At 39.0% G+C, this 17,087-nt stretch overlaps 1 protein-coding gene across 1 annotated transcript; it reads right to left on the bottom strand.

Annotated features, from left to right (window-relative positions):
• Positions 1-2,353: 2,353 nt before the first annotated feature.
• On the bottom strand, positions 2,354-16,085 carry TRMT6 (tRNA methyltransferase 6 non-catalytic subunit). Its single transcript, XM_014072317.2, has 11 exons — positions 15,890-16,085; positions 12,927-13,054; positions 12,266-12,375; positions 10,308-10,399; positions 10,139-10,222; positions 8,160-8,284; positions 6,944-7,290; positions 5,710-5,795; positions 4,970-5,072; positions 4,803-4,889; positions 2,354-4,025 (listed from the first exon to the last, which is right to left on the bottom strand). Exons 1-11 carry the CDS (start codon positions 15,994-15,996, stop codon positions 3,873-3,875), a joined length of 1,422 nt encoding a protein of 473 aa, XP_013927792.2. The 5' UTR covers positions 15,997-16,085; the 3' UTR covers positions 2,354-3,872.
• Between the last annotated feature and the right edge of the window lie 1,002 nt (positions 16,086-17,087).

Below are 17,087 nucleotides of genomic sequence, written 5' to 3'. Positions count from 1 at the left end.
AAAAAAGTGTCTCCAGGTTGATTTTGTACCTGCGATATATGTGAAGTATGCATTTGTTGCATTTATAAACTGCTTTTTTTCTAGATCAGTCCAGTGCATGGGGGAGCAATTTCCCAATACTGTTAAAGTAATAACAGTTTTAGTTTTTATAAGCTATGTTACACATGACTCTCACAGAAGCTTAGTTATTCAATGGTTACATGGTTAGTGAAACTGATTAGACAAAATTGTTCAGGGGCCGGAATGATCTTCCTAACTGAGCTGGGAAATAAAACATACATTTTAGTGATTGGGCCCCAAGTTTCAGGTGTTAGATTACATTATAGATTTCACTGTTGTCAATATTAGAATGCCACAGGATTTTAAACTGTTCCATTCCGCTGAAATGCAGTTTGCTAACATCATACATGGGATACTATTATAGTCTGACTACTAAAAATATTTGCATAACGCTTGAGGCACTTACCTATGTTAACCAACGAGATGAAAGCTTTTGTTTATGTGCCATCACGTCGATGTTGCCTCTTAATTTTCTCTACGACAGATCTCTAACCTGGTCTTTCAAGTCTTCCGATGGTGCATTCATCATCACCGTAACGAGTCCATCCACCTTGCTGCTGAACATCCTCTTCCCTTCCCTTCCACCTTTCCCAGCACTAGTCTTTTTCAGACAGCTAGAACTTCACATAATGTGTTCAAAGTACGATCATTTGTACCTTATCATTTTGCCCCGAGTGACAATTCTCGGTTGATTTGTTTAATGAGCCTTTTGTCCAAGGTGTACTCAAAAGTCTCCTCCAACACCAAATTTCAAGTAGTTAAATTGCTTAGTAAAACAATTTACATACCTACCCAGCAAGACTTTCAATATGGGTATGGGGGAAAAAAAGGAAGAAGCAAAACTCCAGTAGAAGGTAACACATTGCACACAAATCATTCTTTTCTCAGCCTTGCTGCGATATATTCTAGTGACGAAGTTAGTTATTAACAAGTTCATGGCACAATAAGTGTTTTTATTCCCAAGTAGCTCTGCTACTTAGCAAATCAAGCTCTGCAGTGGACGCAATGATAATGCAGCCAAGTGGGGGCTAGATTTTTATTTATGTATTTTCAAAGATTTTTTTCACAAGGTTCATATGAATTTTTGTGTTTATGTGAGTAATCCTCAGTTTATAATAGTGATTTAGACAGGAATTGCTGTTGCTTAGCCATAAAGCATGGAAGCACGTGACTGCATCACTTAGTGACAGTAATTCCAGCAGTCCCAGATATTGTCATTAAACAAGGGCTTCATGTGACCCTGACTTCCAACTTCCTGCCGGTTTTTCCTTTTGATTTTGCTTGTGGGAAGCTGGCGGGGAACCCCAGAATTCAGGATCGCATGACCGCAGCTCACTGCAATGTCATAATTGTGAGCTGGGTGCTAAGCACCCAGAATGCAATTACACAACCGTGAGGACACTGTGATGCTGGACCTCCAAGGACCAGTTGTAGGTACCACTCATTCTGCCCCACTGTAACAAAATACTGTCCAGTCTTCCTCTACAAGGGATTGTTTATTTATTTATTTACCAGATTCATAAGGCTGCTCAAACAATGTGATTCCAGGCAGTGTCCAACAACGAGAGAAAAAAAAAATCCCCTAAAAGATTCATGTAACATTAAAGCATACATGATATACTGTATAAATTGAAATACAGAATAGGCTGGTAATCAAGCACTATCATAAAAACGGGGAAATTCAACAAGCAGCCCCAAATGCTTGTGGGGAAAAGCCAAGTCTTAAAGCTGATTGTTGATTATCTTCTTAAATTAAAAATAAAGGATTGCTCTATGATCTGGATTCAAAGGGAAAAAAGGGATTTAGATCATGTTTATAGAAGGATCACCACACTGGTCTACAGTTCTTTCAATCAAACCCATCTATTTCAAGGATCTCTTTTTATATCTTTTTCAAATGGGTCTGCCTCTTTTTTTCTTTATTAGACTCTTTATACCTTAACTTTCTTTCCCTGAGTCATTCAAGACAGCTTATAAAAGCAGTGTACAAAGAACTGAAGAAATAAATTAAGCTGCAAAAGCAGCAACAGAACCAAAATTAAAACTGAAAGATATGATCAATGTTGTAAGAATTTTATGGTCCCTACTAAGATAAATATCTAGCTAGATCTTGTTTGAATTTGGATGAATGGTGATCAATTCACAAATACAAGACAATACAGAGCCCAATATAATGGCAGCTGAACTTTTGTGGCCAATGAGCACGTTGGGAAACACACCAGTTTGGTTGCCCTCCAGAAGGCGTCTTACTTTAACAATCCTTTCTTGCTTAAAAGAAAAAATAATTCATGTATTACAAAATAATATAATTTATTCAAATGCAAATTTACAGATTAAAAACTCCACATAAAAATATAGTTATCACATGTTAAAAAGATGGAAACCAGTTTTACTTTTCTTTTTTTTTAAGTGTTAAGTGAAAAAAGACTAGCATTACTTTAACATTTGCAAAGTAATATGTAATGTTTGCTTTTTTTTGAAATTCACAATGGTTAAAATGTGCAATAGTCTAGCATCAATCTTGCCTTTCTTACTGATAATAGTACAGCATTTTGAAACATTCATTTCACTTAGTTAAAAAAAATATTGAAATGGAATTGAAATGAATTGAAATACAGAAATGGAAATGGGATTAGTGTGAACATGGTTTTTGAATTCAAAACAAAATTCTGAAACAGAATCAAGCTGGACTTTCAGTCAATTTTTGCAACATTTCCAGGAAGACTGATACTTAATCATATCCTTCTAAAGCAGGGGTGTCAAACTCAAGGACCGCGGACCAGATGCTGCCCAAGGGGTGCTTAAATCTGGCCCGTGAGGTCACCCTGTAAATATCAAAGGAACAGCTCATGGTGCCTCTGGCAGTCAAAACAGGCTGCAGAGGGGGGGCACATACGCCCCCCCCCCCCGTGAGGCCTGTTTTTGGCAAGCAGAGTGCTTTTGGAGGCCAGGGAGGCAAAAAAATGAGCCACCAGAGGCCCCGTGAGGCCTGTTTTTGGCCTCCAGCAGCACTCCGAAGGCCAAAAACGAGCTGTGTGGAGGCCCCATGAGGCCTCCACATGGCCGGCAGAGTGCTGCAGGAGGACTGGATTGCAATTATGTGGCTTCAAGTAAGTGCCTGATCTGGATAGAAAACAAACAACATCCTATGTTAATACATTTTTACATACTGTAGGTCCATTTAATCTACAATTAACAATCTATAATTGACAGTCATTACTATTTACTATCCTGGGAATTTATCTCTGCTGTTAGGTCTTGTGTTATCATGTTATTTATGCCATTGTATTTTTATTATTAGTTGAATAATAAAAATACAATAGTATAAATAGCTTTTTCAGGCAATAGCATAAATTGCCTGAAAAAGCAATTTATTATTAAACAATAGGGTATAAATTTAGAAATAAAAAGTTTAGTGGAGTATGAAGAATAAGTAATAAACGTTTGCCTGTAATATCTGGTAGAAGAGATAGGAAAATTGTCATAGTAAAGAACTGTGGAAAGAAAGAAGGGAAATCCAGGCGCATCTTGAGACTGTGTCAAACATCCACCATGACCACGCCCACCCCATGAGGCTAAACACAATCCTGATGTGGCCCTCAATAAAATCGAATTTGACACCCCTGTTCTAAAGTAATGCTCCATAGGTTACGGGGACGACCTGAGTCTGGAATGACATTGGCAATAAGAACATTTGGTTGAACTTGATTGATTTAAAAAAGAACCTTCAGCTGCAAATGGAAAACAAAGTGCATTCCGCTAGGCCTTTAAATTCAGTTAGTAACAGAGCACAAGGATAACTTCTTGAAGCATTACTGGTGTTCTTGAAGCTTACGCTTTTTAGAAGATGGCTCGTCTAAGCAGTCACTGGTATTTATGCTTTCCTTTTTAACAGTGATACCTGTCAGTAGGTATCCACCGCCACCAGTAATTAACAATTTGGGATGACTTCGATCTGGCAAGATCTTAAAAATAAGAAAATGGCAAATAAGCTATGTAATAATTGCAGTACTAATAGGACATTCTGTGAGGCTCATGGATCAGACAGCAATAAAAGATGTCAAGAAGACACATATTAAACAAGTGTAAAAATTAGACATTTGATGCCACTTAATTTGCCTTGCAGAAATTTCATAAAAAGAAATTCTTACCATTATGCTACATTGATGAGTTATGAATCAATGATAATATCAAACTGAATGAATATTTTTATTAGGTCATTGACCAGAATTGGAAACAAAAATACATTAACAATAAAAACAAAACAAGATGAAATATTACAATAAGTGGCAGGCTTGCCAGTGGATAATCAGAGAATAGTTATAATATGAAATTACTTGGCATAGTCTGAACAATGACCTACCATATTTTTCAGACTATAAGACACACTCCCCCCTCCCCTCCCAAAGTGGGTGGGAATGTCTATCTTATAGAGCGAATATTGCGGTGGGAGGTTGGTGTGGCGCCAATCAGCTGTTCTAGGTAGCTGGGATTGTCGCCGCCCGTTTGTGGCAATTGGCGGCGGCAAATGGGCTATGAAGGCATAGGCAGATTTTTTTTCTTGTTTTCCTCCTTTAAAGGTAATGTGCATCTTATAGGCTGGTGCGTCTTATAGTCCGAAAAAATACAATATTTTCTACCCCCCATTATTTCACAATTTCAAATATCCATTTGATCAGAGATGCATAATTTCCCTGGCTTACTTGCATTTTCTATGGTACTTATCTGTTTGTAATTCTTACCTGATAGTTTCGCAACCATGTTTCAGAAAGTTTCAGATTAATGACACCACCTTTCTCTCTCAGTTTTGCATAACATTCTAGTAGTGGCTGAAACAAGAACATCTGGTTATATGAACTTACTGAAAAATCTTTAAAAATATTAAATTAAGAAAATATATTAGGTTCACCTCTTTATATTGGCAGTAGACAACAAAAGGCCTTGAAGGAGCTACCAGCTCTAACAACAGGAGTAATAAACTTGTTGGATGAAATCGACTGGCTACAATTAAACTGTAATGGAAAGTTAGACACAGGTTAGTTGCATTTCTAAACATCAAGACTGTTACTTTTTGGCTATTGAAAGATATAAAAATAGTTTGAATCCCAGATTAAATCTAAAAAAACCATGGAAGGAAAAGGCTTCAAGCTACAGGTAGTTTGCCAAAATTTGAGGAAATGTTGCTGCCCACATTAAGGAGAATTTTTTTTCATGAATTTCCTCAACTTTATTTTAGATCTGAACCATTATGTTTTAATGCACTGGTTATTTTCCTTATATAAGGATATTTATCTTTAACCCTATAGACAGGCTGAACCATTCATCACAGCTGATATATTGATGAATCCTCTCCGTCATAGGGATAATTGTACAGGCTATTGTCATCCTGTCGGTGCTGAAAATATTTTGACCACTGACAGCATCTTTCGATCAAACACAGAAATTTAACAAGCTAATGAAAAAAGGAAAACCCAGAAAGAGCTGAACCTTGGCTTTAAGCTTCAAGCTATATAGACAAGTAACCCTTATTCACAAACGATGAGCACTACCACACCCAGTTACATTTTTAGAATGGCAAATTCTCTTTTGAAAGCAATTACAAAACAATGATATTCCTGGACATGTTCAATGCTACAAGACAGCTCTTACCCATCAGCATCCTTGTTTTTCAATAAAGCAGCAGCTGCTATCAGCTGTCTCCTCTTTTCCTCTTGTTTCTTTTGTTTGTCATGAGTCTAAAATATGTATAAATTCAGATTAAATGATTTTAAGAACTATAGAAGTTCTAAAAACATTTATCTCTAATATTTTGCAAAAGGCTGGTTTGGGCTTAATTTCCTAATGCCTTACTCAAATTGTAAGGTCTACTTGAAAGATAAAAGTAGAATTGTTAAAAACAACAAAATGTATTCTAGTGCTTCAACCTGAAATACTTCAAATAATTAAATATTTTGCTAATTTTTTTTTAAAAAGTACTTGTGTTAAATATTATTGCAATAAAGTCAGATAACAATCTTACCGTATTTTTCAGAGTATAAGATGCACCAAAATTTTGAAGACACAAATTAAAAAAAAAAGTTTTTGCATTCTGCAGATCCTCCCAAAACGGCATTTTTTGTGAAAATGGGCCTGTTTTTTGTAAAAAAAAAAGGCATGCATAGTCTTTAGGAGGCTTTTAGAGTGCTCGTGGGAGCTGGGGGGGGGGACGACGAGCAAAAATGGCCCATTTTTCCTCAAAAAAAAAGAGGCATGTATAGTCTTTAGGAGGCTTATAGAGTGCTCCTGGGGGCAAAACTGAGCAAATAACAGCCTGTTTTTCGCTCATTTTTGCCCTCCCCAGCCCCCAGGAGCACTTTGGAAGCCTCTCAAACCCTCTGCACATCAATTTCTACAAAGGGGATAGGGTTTCGGAAGGCCAAAAATACTGTATTCAATGTATAAGATGCATCCAGATTTTCACCCTCTTTTTTGAGGGAAAAAGGTGCGTCTTATACTCCGAAAAATATGGTACATCCTAATTTACTTACATTGCTATATATCAGCGTTAGATACTGATATATTTTAACTTATAGCTGACTGAACATGAACAGAAATCACAATTACTCCCAAAATATTTCACAATAGATAAAATTATTCTGGTGCTATGACTATATTTAGCAATGCAGAGTACACTGCACTTATTCACATTTCTAATTATTATTAAATCTGATGTCTATCAAGAGATCTTGCAATTAATTAACATATAATGCAGATAAGCATAACAGAGTAAACATTCATGTAATAACTGATGCTGCAGTATGAATTGAGAAGCATATTTACTTAAATATCAATGCGTTCAATTATTTAATTACATTTAAACTATCATAAAAGGTTAGGATCTTACTGTTCCCTTGGCTTGATCATCAAGTGCATCCGATGCAAATTCCGCTTTTTCTTGATCTTCAGGTTGACCGCTCTCCATAGCTACTTTCGGACTGCATTCCATGTCTACTTCTGGTATAGAAAGTTCCTTGTCATCCCCTGAGCCATTTTTGTCTTCTGCCACTGGTGTCTTCTTTTCACACACTGAAGGCAATGGTGTTAAAGAAAATGTTCCAGACAGAACGCTAGCCACTTTGCTGAGAGGGAACTCAGAGAGTGTGTCAAAAAAAGTTTTAGGAAATCCAAAACAACTTGTGGCTGCTCTAACAGGTCCTTCTCCTGGATATATCTGAACAATCGATCCATAACCTGCAAGTATAGATCAAAGTCAAATACAGCCAGAATAAACTGGATTTGCACTAATACACTGTGACAATCTAAACAAACCATTTTCTCTCAAATACAGCAGTGACTTGCATGGAAGAAAATAGAAGTCATCTACAATTCTTAACATCAGCACAAAGAATGTTCTTCAAAATTGGTTACCTGACACATTCATCTGTGCAAATAATGGATTATTCATGTGATCAAAAAATCTTGAGCTTTACACAAGCATTTACAGGTGATTTCAATTCAAATCACTATGGACAAGTGAAAGATTATTTGAACTTGTCCTGGTCCACTTTCATAAACTTGGCCATTCGGTCAGGTACTGTGTTTTTGTATTACAGCATCTGCCTTCCTTGTTTCCCTATGCTGTTTAGCAAATGTGTTCTGAAACTCAGCTGAGTTCCAAAAGTATTTGCAAAATGGAATGGGACAAAACCAGTCAAGAGAAGCAAACCAAAAATTCCAGTTGACTTATCCAAGCAGCCATTTCTTGAATAACTCTTCAAGCTAAATTCAGTGAACACTTTTAACAATAGCTATATTCACAATAACAGATATTTCCCTCTTTATCTGTTTGCTTCTCCATAAAACTTGAAAATAGTTCTTAGGCAAAAATAAGTAAAGTGGAAGGACAAAACATAGTTGTCTTTCCAAAAGCATCTTATTTCTCTACTCTTCTGGCGTCTTTATATTTTGTAATCAATGCTTTGCTTAGAAAGCTCCCTACCGGCTTAACTGAAAGAAAAAAAATATGTAGATTTAAAGTCAAATGCACATGCTACCCATAGAAATATTACTATTAAATGTTCACACTCCCAGCTGTAAAGATTATATTCTGTTCTTCTCACCTCCCATTCGTTCCATTACAGCTCCCAGCACCAGTCCTGCACAGGTTTCCATTACTATCATCTTGTTGCCAGCATGAACATTTCCCCAAGTTAACATCTGGGCTAGAGTATCATACCGCAAATGGCTAGGACATTTTGGAAAAAAAAATAGATTACTTTTGCCGTGAGTTAAAATACTTAAAAGTACAACAAATTTTATTAAAATTTGTAACACAGTCGGTGTTAGTGGGGGGGCAGAGATCGTCCCCTAGGCCCCTAACATATGGGGTGCCTCAGGGCTCGGTCTTATCCCCCCTACTATTCAACATCTACATGAAACCGCTGGGAGAGATCATCCGCAGGCACGGGATCAGATACCATCAATATGCGGACGATACCCAGTTGTATCTGTCCGCCCCGTGCCAACTCAATGAAGCGGCAGACGTGATGAACCGAGGCCTTGAGGCCGTTATGGACTGGATGAGGGTTAACAAGCTTGTGCTCAACCCAGAAAAGACCGAGTGGCTGTTGTGCTTCCCTCCCAAAGATTCGATCAATATTCCATCACTCAGGCTGGGGGGTCAAATTCTATACCCCTCAGAGAGGGTTCGCAACTTGGGAGTCCTCCTGGATCCACAGCTATCGTTTGACCACCACCTGACGGCTGTGACCAGGGGGGCATTCGCCCAGGTTCGCCTGGTGCGCCAGTTGCGACCCTACCTGAATCGGGAGGCTCTCACAACAGTCACTCGGGCCCTTGTGACCTCTAGGCTGGAATACTGCAATGTGCTCTACATGGGGCTGCCCTTGAAGAGCATCCGGCGACTTCAGCTAGTACAGAACGCGGCCGCGCGAGCGATTGTGGGTGCACCTCGGTTCACCCACATAACACCTATCCTCCGCGAGCTGCGCTGGCTACCTGTCGATCTCCGGATGCGCTTCAAGGTGCTATTAGTCACCCATAAAGCCCTGCATGGTAGTGGATCTGGATACTTGAGAGACCGCCTTCTGCCAATTACCTCCCTGCGACCAATTAGATCTCATAGATTAGGCCTCCTCCGTATTCCATCGGCCAGCCAGTGCCGGCTGGCAACTACAAGGAGGAGGGACTTCTCAGTAGTAGCCCCGACCCTTTGGAACGAGCTCCCCGTGGAGATTCGTACCCTCTCCACCGTCCAGGCCTTCCGCACAGCCCTTAAGAACTGGCTAGCCCGTCAGGCCTGGGGACAAGGATAGCCGCCCCTCCTGAATGATGAATGTATGTTGCTTTATTACTTTTATTATATGTGTCTACGTCATTGTTTGTATTCCCCCTCCCTGATTTTATGTGAGCCGCCCTGAGTCCCCTCAGGGAAAAGGGCGGCCTACAAATGTTAATAAACATCTAAACATCTAAACAAACATTAGAAATACTGTATTTCTAGTTCTAATTTATGTTTTGGACAAATATAAATTCTGACTGTAAAGAAACAATATTTATTAAACATGTATTTTGCCCAGCTCCCAATGACTCTGGGCAGCTTGCCATCAGAAATTACAATATAATCAATAAAAGATGGTCTGTTCATTCCAGATGGAATGAAACAAGGGGTCTCATTCTCCCTCACCAAAGGCCTGGCTAGTGTTGCGGATGGAAGCTGAAAAATGCTTTAACATTGTTTGCTCAGTTCCATAATAGTTTATGTACTACTGATGAGAAAAAGGTGTCAGAAGAAATCTGCAGCTTATTTTTTTGCCTTTGCCTGCTAAAAGGAGAGCTTTGAGAAAAAAATCTAAATTCATGCAGATAAGACTATTCTAGTCCATTTAGTAGACATCATCAGAATCTATTATTTTTTTAAATCCACACTCCCACAGATGATTACAAACTATCTTTAACCATATTTCATGCATCATTTGTATCCATCTATAACCATAGGTGGGAGGACATTTATCCACACATTTACTGCTAGATTTAGTTCAACAGATACCCCATGTAACTGAAATACATTAAGCCTTACTTGATCTTTCCTGGCTCTCTTGCATAGTACATTGTTGATAATATACGAGTAGATGGCTTTATGATCGTAATAACTGCCTCATATCTGCAAGCAAAGCAGCACAAATAGTGTTAAAACTATTTAGGATTTGTGATTCACTGAAAATTCTGTTTTCTAAAATTCAACTTACTTCTTTTTCTTTTTTTTGATGTATTTATCTTGAGCAAATTCTGTTTTGTCTCTAAACGTGGTGCTGTTCTCTATTAACTGTTGAACTATTTCCTTCAAAAAAAGATAGGTTAATCATTCTCTCCTCATAGCTATTTATAAACCATTTCAACCAAAACAAAACACAAAAGTCCCCAGTATATAAACTGTGACTAAGGAGCATCCAAGTAAAAATTTAAAAAGAAATAAAAAAGTAGGAGAGCCAATTTGCTGTAGTTGTTAAAGTACCAAGACAGAAACAAGGAGACTGTGAGTTCTATTCCAGCCTAAGGCACAAAGTCATCTGTTTGATTTTGGGCCAGTTAAACTCTCAGGAGGAGGCAATGGCAAACCACTTCTGGGAGGAAAATATACCAGGAAAACTGCAGGGACTTGTCTAGGCAGTTGCCAGAGTTAACACTGACTTGAAGGTGTGTGTGTGTGTGTCTGTGTGCACATACACAGTGTAGGAAATATATTTATTCTCAATGTAGTCTTGCATCTACCAAATGTGAGGCCAACATTTAGCCATAAACAATCCAAAGAATTACACATGAAAAGCAGTACCAGTGACTTGAATGTACATAAAATCAGAGGTGGGTTCCTACCAGTTTGTACCTATTCGGTAGAACCGGTTCGTCAAGTCTACCGAACCGGTTAGAAGAGGTTCCACCAGTGGACCTGGAAAGCAGGCCACACCTACAGAAGAGGTTCCCAAATTTTTTGAAACCCACCACTGGTCCTTGGATATGGTTATTCTACACTATCATGCTCATATTTATAAAACTCAGTGCCTCTGTGAAAGGTAAGGATGACTACTGTGTTTGTGGTGCAATCAGAACATTGCGTGTGTTGAAGTTGTTTTAACGCAAACCAAAGATGCCTTTTAAAAAGCAAGTTTAGGTTATATCCTTATGCATGCTAGTGCTGTGTGTGAGGTAATTTAAGGTGGTTCTGACAAGTGTCAACGGCATCTTCATATCCGGTCACATGGGCAGCAAGCCACTCCCATCCAGTCACATGGGCAGCAAGCCACTCCCACAAAGGAGGCCACACCCACAGAGTAGGTTCGAACAATTTTTGAAACCCACCACTGCATAAAATATATGTTGCATTCCATTCATTATGATCATGATAGATACCATCCAATCAAGAACCAGAGGACAGAAATATAGTTGAGTTGTAAAGTTCATATTTTACATGAAGTAGTTCAAGATTCAATCCTTCAAGACTTTTAGAAGAGTGGCTTGTATTTAGTATAGAAAGGCAACTGCCCTTTTCTTATTTATTAGATTTATAATAAACCTAATAATAAATTGATATCCCGCTTTTTCTTTGGAACAAAAGGTAGCTTAAATGGGATTCTAGCCTAATTTTATTGTGATATTACTCTGATGCCCAACTGGGCTGAAATATATCAACTGGTCAGTTGTGGGTTCCGGATCCCGTTGCAACTGGTACGGTTGCAACGGGGCCCAGCGTCCTCCACATGAACCTGTGTGGTGTGCACGCATGCATCTTACCTTCCAGTGATGCCTCTGTGATGCTCCAGCTGCTTGGCGGAGCGTTGCGCAGGCACTGTACATGCCATGCACATGCGCGGAAGCACAGCAGGCTTTAAAGAACAGGTAAGGAGTGCAGGCGGGTACCCGGTGCTCTGGGCAGGCTCCGGTATGCCCATACCGGGTCATTCCACCTGCAACCCACCATTGCAACTGGTCCAAAGTCATCCAGTGATTATTATTATTTTTTGCTTGAGTAGGGACTCAAATGTGTTTCCTCAGTTTAAGTCTAAAATTTCAGTCACTATATGACACTTGTTCACATTCTTCAACAGCAAAGGATTCTAACTATAATTGTTCCTAGCAATATAGCTTTCTAAACAGAAAGTACTTATTTGTGACGTGAAACAATAATATTCAACTGAGAATTCAAGATTACCTCTCCTTTAATGCCTTTATCCTTCAAAGCCTTTATATCATCATGAGTCAGTTTTTGAGATTTTCCATCATCTATTATATTACGATTATCTGTACCAGCTTCTTTTGTTTCTTTAAAAAAAAAACCAAAGATAGAATCATTTCTATTTAGTTATATACATGTAATAAAACTTCCTTTCAACATTTCTCATCACATTTTCACCAAAGATGAATGTTCCTGCACACAACCTTTAAATTTATCATTTAAATCTTGAGGGTCTGTGGCCAAAAAGTTATTTAAAGGAGGTTCATGGTGAAGAAAAGTTTGAGAACCATTGATATAGGCAAATATTCTTATCAGAGTTTCATGCCACCAACGTAAGAACACATTTCTTGAATATATGTTGATAAAAAATTTCTATCTTGCCATAAAGACTGGCAGGTATCAATCCATCCATCCATCCGATTTATTGGCACCCCATCTTACTACAAGGCAAGTCTATGGTTTTATCACATATAAAGCATAGACTGAAAGTTGTAACTAATATACTCTTGTCCTCAACCCCTTATTGTACTTTGTTTAGGAAAAGTATCAGAACTACAAAAAAGTATCAGGATTATAATATCAAAGCATACCACATTCCATACTTTTGCTATCTAAATAATTTCTAGCTGATTCATACCTGGATTCATCTCTTCTAACGTCCGCTTTGGCTGAAGGCTACCACCACTAGTCACTTCAAATGATGTTCCGTAAGCATGCCCAATGGCATTATCTAAGCAGAACCACTGTTTTTCAAAAACAATTTTTCTAAAAACAAAAGCATTGATAAATCAATTAGAAACATAGAATCCTGCAATATTCACAACCCAAAACCTGAAAAAGGAATAAAATCAACTCCAGTTTCACGTGCAAGTAAGCAGAAATACTTTAAAACCATTGAGCAAGAGAAGCAAGTAAATTAAAATCACAATAACATTTATTTTACTAGGCTTATATACAATTTTAATTGGATTGGCTCACAATCCAATTATACATAAATAGGAGTGAAACCAATAGATCATTCCATAAAATAGAAAATTTTTATAGAAATAGAACAGAAAGATGGGTTACCTAAAAGCCATTACTACTTATACAAATATATAATTTTCCATTTATCTCCTCTTCAAAGTTCTAGGGATATAATCTGGTATTAATTACTTTTCTGAATTCCCAAAAAGTTGGTACTTGTTAAAAGCGGGCAGTGATTGAAAACTGCCTCTAAGAACCCTACGTCATGTAAGGGGGGAACTTGAAGGGATTCCACTCTCTTCTATTTAATTGAGTAGCCATCTCTATGTATATTCCAGCAGACAATTTCTTAGTGACTGCACTAAGATATTATGTTAAAGATACGTTCCATTGTATTTGCTCTGAAATGAAACCAGAAACCAGATGTGTAGCTTTCCGTACAATTTGCACCTGTAACTTGGGGAAAGACCATGACTGTCATGATGGCTATGAATTCCTAAGTGAATTCTAATTCTTTTTCAAGGGAACAAATTAAAATCCCTCAGTACCCTCAGTCTGTGAAGCTCCACTACCAATACAAAGATGAAGTTCCGTCTTCTCACAATTGGAAGAACAATGCTGCTTCTTTCTAGAAAATTGAAATTCCAGTAGAATAGCAATATTTATTCTAATTTAAAAAATAATTTTAGTACGGGGTTTCGATGTCTGAAGACAGGGTCTTATTTTTGACACCCCCCCAATAAGCACTTGGCCTTATTTTTGGGGAGGTCTTATTATTTTTGAGATGCAGGGGGCAGCGAACATGGTCACCTCATGGCTGCTCTGTGCTGCAATATTTTTGGGGGAGGGCTTATTTTAGCTCACACACTCAAAAGTCCGATTGGGCTTATTATCCGGGGAGGTCTTATTTTGGGGAAAACAGGGTATTTTAATATAACACACTTAAATCTATTTCCAGCTTCATTAATGTGAAAATTATCATTTCCCTCTACCACTTTCCTAGGTCTTTCATCTAAGGAAGATAACAACCAATGGACTTTCTATTTTCAAAAATATAAGCTGAAGTTGTTTTTTTCATCCCAGAAAATAGTCAGGCACACAAAATAAAGAACTCCACATGTAAGTGCAAACAGAAGGATCTTGCCATTAAAAACCTCCTACACACCATTCTCTGCTGTATGCAGTCTTCAGCTCTCATTCCAATGAAATCTTAAAACCTTCCTACTTGGATTGGGGAGATGAATAGTCAAGGCTGGCATGCACAGTCCTTTTTTTTGTTTTGTTATTAATAATATGTATTTATAACAATTTTTCCCTACTGTTGACAATATACTTGAAGATTGCTTTTTTAACATCCCATAGATCCATCTTATCTTACAACAGTCCTACTTCTTCTTCCCTCCCTCCCTCTTTCCTTCCCTCGTTTCTTCTCTCCTACTCCCCTTCCTTCCCTCCCTCCTTCCCCTTCCCTCCTTCCTTCCTTCCTTTCTTTTCTCCTTCTCTCCTTCCTTTCCCCCTTCCTTCTCTCCTACATTCCCTCCTTCCTTCCCTCCTTTCTTCTCTCCTTCCTTCCCTCCTTGCACAGTCCTTTTTTACCCATAACTACTTTATGGGTATAGTTGGAGAGCTGACAGCCCAGCTTCAAGACCTGAGCACCCCTGCAGCAGGGTGAACTTCTTTTGTTTGTCCCAGCTCCTGCCCACCTAGCAGTTTGAAAACATGCAAATGCAAGTACAACCTCAGTGGGAAGGTAACAGTGTTCTGCGGGCATTTGATCTATAGCCATGCTGGCTACATGACCATGGAAAGTATCTTTGGTCAACGTTGGCTTCCTCGGCCAAGGAATAGAGATGAGCATCATGCCTTAGAGTCGGACACGACAGACAGGGAAACCATTACCAATACTTTCTTTTAATACTTACATAATGTTTCTGTGGAATCTGCATAATTCAGGCATGACCACAAAGTCTTCTTTGGGTTCCACAACACACTATCGTGCAGTTAATCTGTTCGCATGGAGGTGTTTCTGCAATCCAAGTCAGGCGTTATTGCGACTGGGATTGATGGAAAATTGTGAGGGACACAATTTTCTATCCGTTTTTGGCAGGGCCCACCTTCAAAGCCAATAGAGGCTTAGCAGCAATAAGTTAAAAGGTTCCCCTCGCACATATATGCTAGTCGTTTCCGGCTCTAGGGGGCGGTGCTCATCTCCGTTTCAAAACGATGTCTGAAGAAGTCTCCATGGTCATATGGCCGGCATGACTAAAAGCAGAAGGCACACGGAGCAGCAATATAAACACTTAACAGCAACCTTGGAAACTTTAATATGAGTGCACTTCAACTCCCAGAGTTCTCCAGGCAGGAGGTCTGGCTAGGGGATTCTGGGAATTGGAGTTCACATATCTTAAAAGTCACCAAGGTTGAGAAATACTTCTTTATTTTTGTATTTTTAATAGAGCATAAATGACATATTTATAATAGAAGTTATATAAATGCATTAACAAAAGTAAAGGAAGATGGGCATAATTATGGCAGTTTTATTGGCTAACCAATAGGCTGGGGAGGATTGGAACTTCTTTGAATGAAATAAAAGGCTGCTGCTGCTGCTGCAGAAGAAAAGGAGGAGAGGCTTACCTTCGCTTCACCACGGCGACCGCTTTAAATACGTCGCCCCGCTTGAGAACAGCCCAGTCTCCCTCGCAGATGACATGGGGAGAAGGAGAGCGAGCAGGCGCCTCCATGACCACACTTCCAAAATCCTCACGCCGAGGAAAATGACCCGGTGGGAAGGGAAATTCTCGCGCACAGGCGCCGACTCCGGAAAAGCCCTCTTCCGGTTTTCCCCAAAAGCACGAGCGACTTTGTTTCCTCTCTTTCTGAAAGAGCGATTGGTCTGATTGGCATTTGGTCATAGAGATGGAGGGATAGAGAGGCGCTGAGCGCCATGTTGATCGTTGAGTAGTGCCATCGAAGGAGTCTGATGAACGGTTAAAAATAAGTAAATAAGGGCAACTACAATCACCGGCGACTCTCTTGGGCTCTTAGGGATTTCTTTTCGTAAGGTTGTATGGCCGCTCTATTTTTCACATCTCTATGTTTATCACGTAGAGAGAGGTAGAAAAAAAGAGAAGAGTACTAATTTATAACTTACGGACCTGGTGCTTCCGGGCTCCTTTTAATACAACCCTCGTTTCGAGCCGGACGGGAAGTCAGGGTCATAACGTTGCTATGGCACATAATCAATTCAATATGCAAAATGTTCTTTGCTAGATCCTAGAACACGTCCATTTGCTTTCGTTCGTAAAAATGTTATTTTTCAAAAAGTGTTTCATTACAGTGATAACAATATTACCTAGACCAGTGGTTTCCCAGCAGAGCTGGCTGGAGAATTCTGGGAGTTGAAGTCCACTAGTCTTAAAGTTGCCAAGTTTGGGAACCACTGACCTAGACCATGGGCGAAAGATGCGTTCAAACAGATATTTTAACAGCATAAGCCCCGGAGTCCGATCATTCATTTGCTCCACTCAGAATGCAACAAACGAGTGTCGCCCAGCCCTGCAACTCCAGGAGAGGCTTAACTTGCTAGGAGATAAAGGACATGAATACACTTGAAAAACTGGATAGTAACCGAGGAAAAGGATTTCTTTTGCACTGAATTTCTGCTTTTAATTTCTGCTTTTTTAAAAAAGGTTTTTTCTGTTCCCTCTAGTGTCAAAGTCTCAACTTTCAAAGTCTCATCCTATCACATTTTTCTCAATTCAAAACTTTTCTCATAGGAAGGATTTTTTAGGCCTTTTGGGAAGGGAATCGATAAGAAATAGACCAGTACAAT

This window comes from Thamnophis sirtalis, unplaced genomic scaffold, assembly GCF_051295495.1.
Source record: "Thamnophis sirtalis isolate CommonGarterSnake01/CBP01778 unplaced genomic scaffold, rThaSir2_p1.2 scaffold_5, whole genome shotgun sequence".
Classification (NCBI taxonomy): domain Eukaryota; kingdom Metazoa; phylum Chordata; class Lepidosauria; order Squamata; family Natricidae; genus Thamnophis; species Thamnophis sirtalis.
This window is presented reverse-complemented; position numbering and strand designations above follow the sequence as displayed.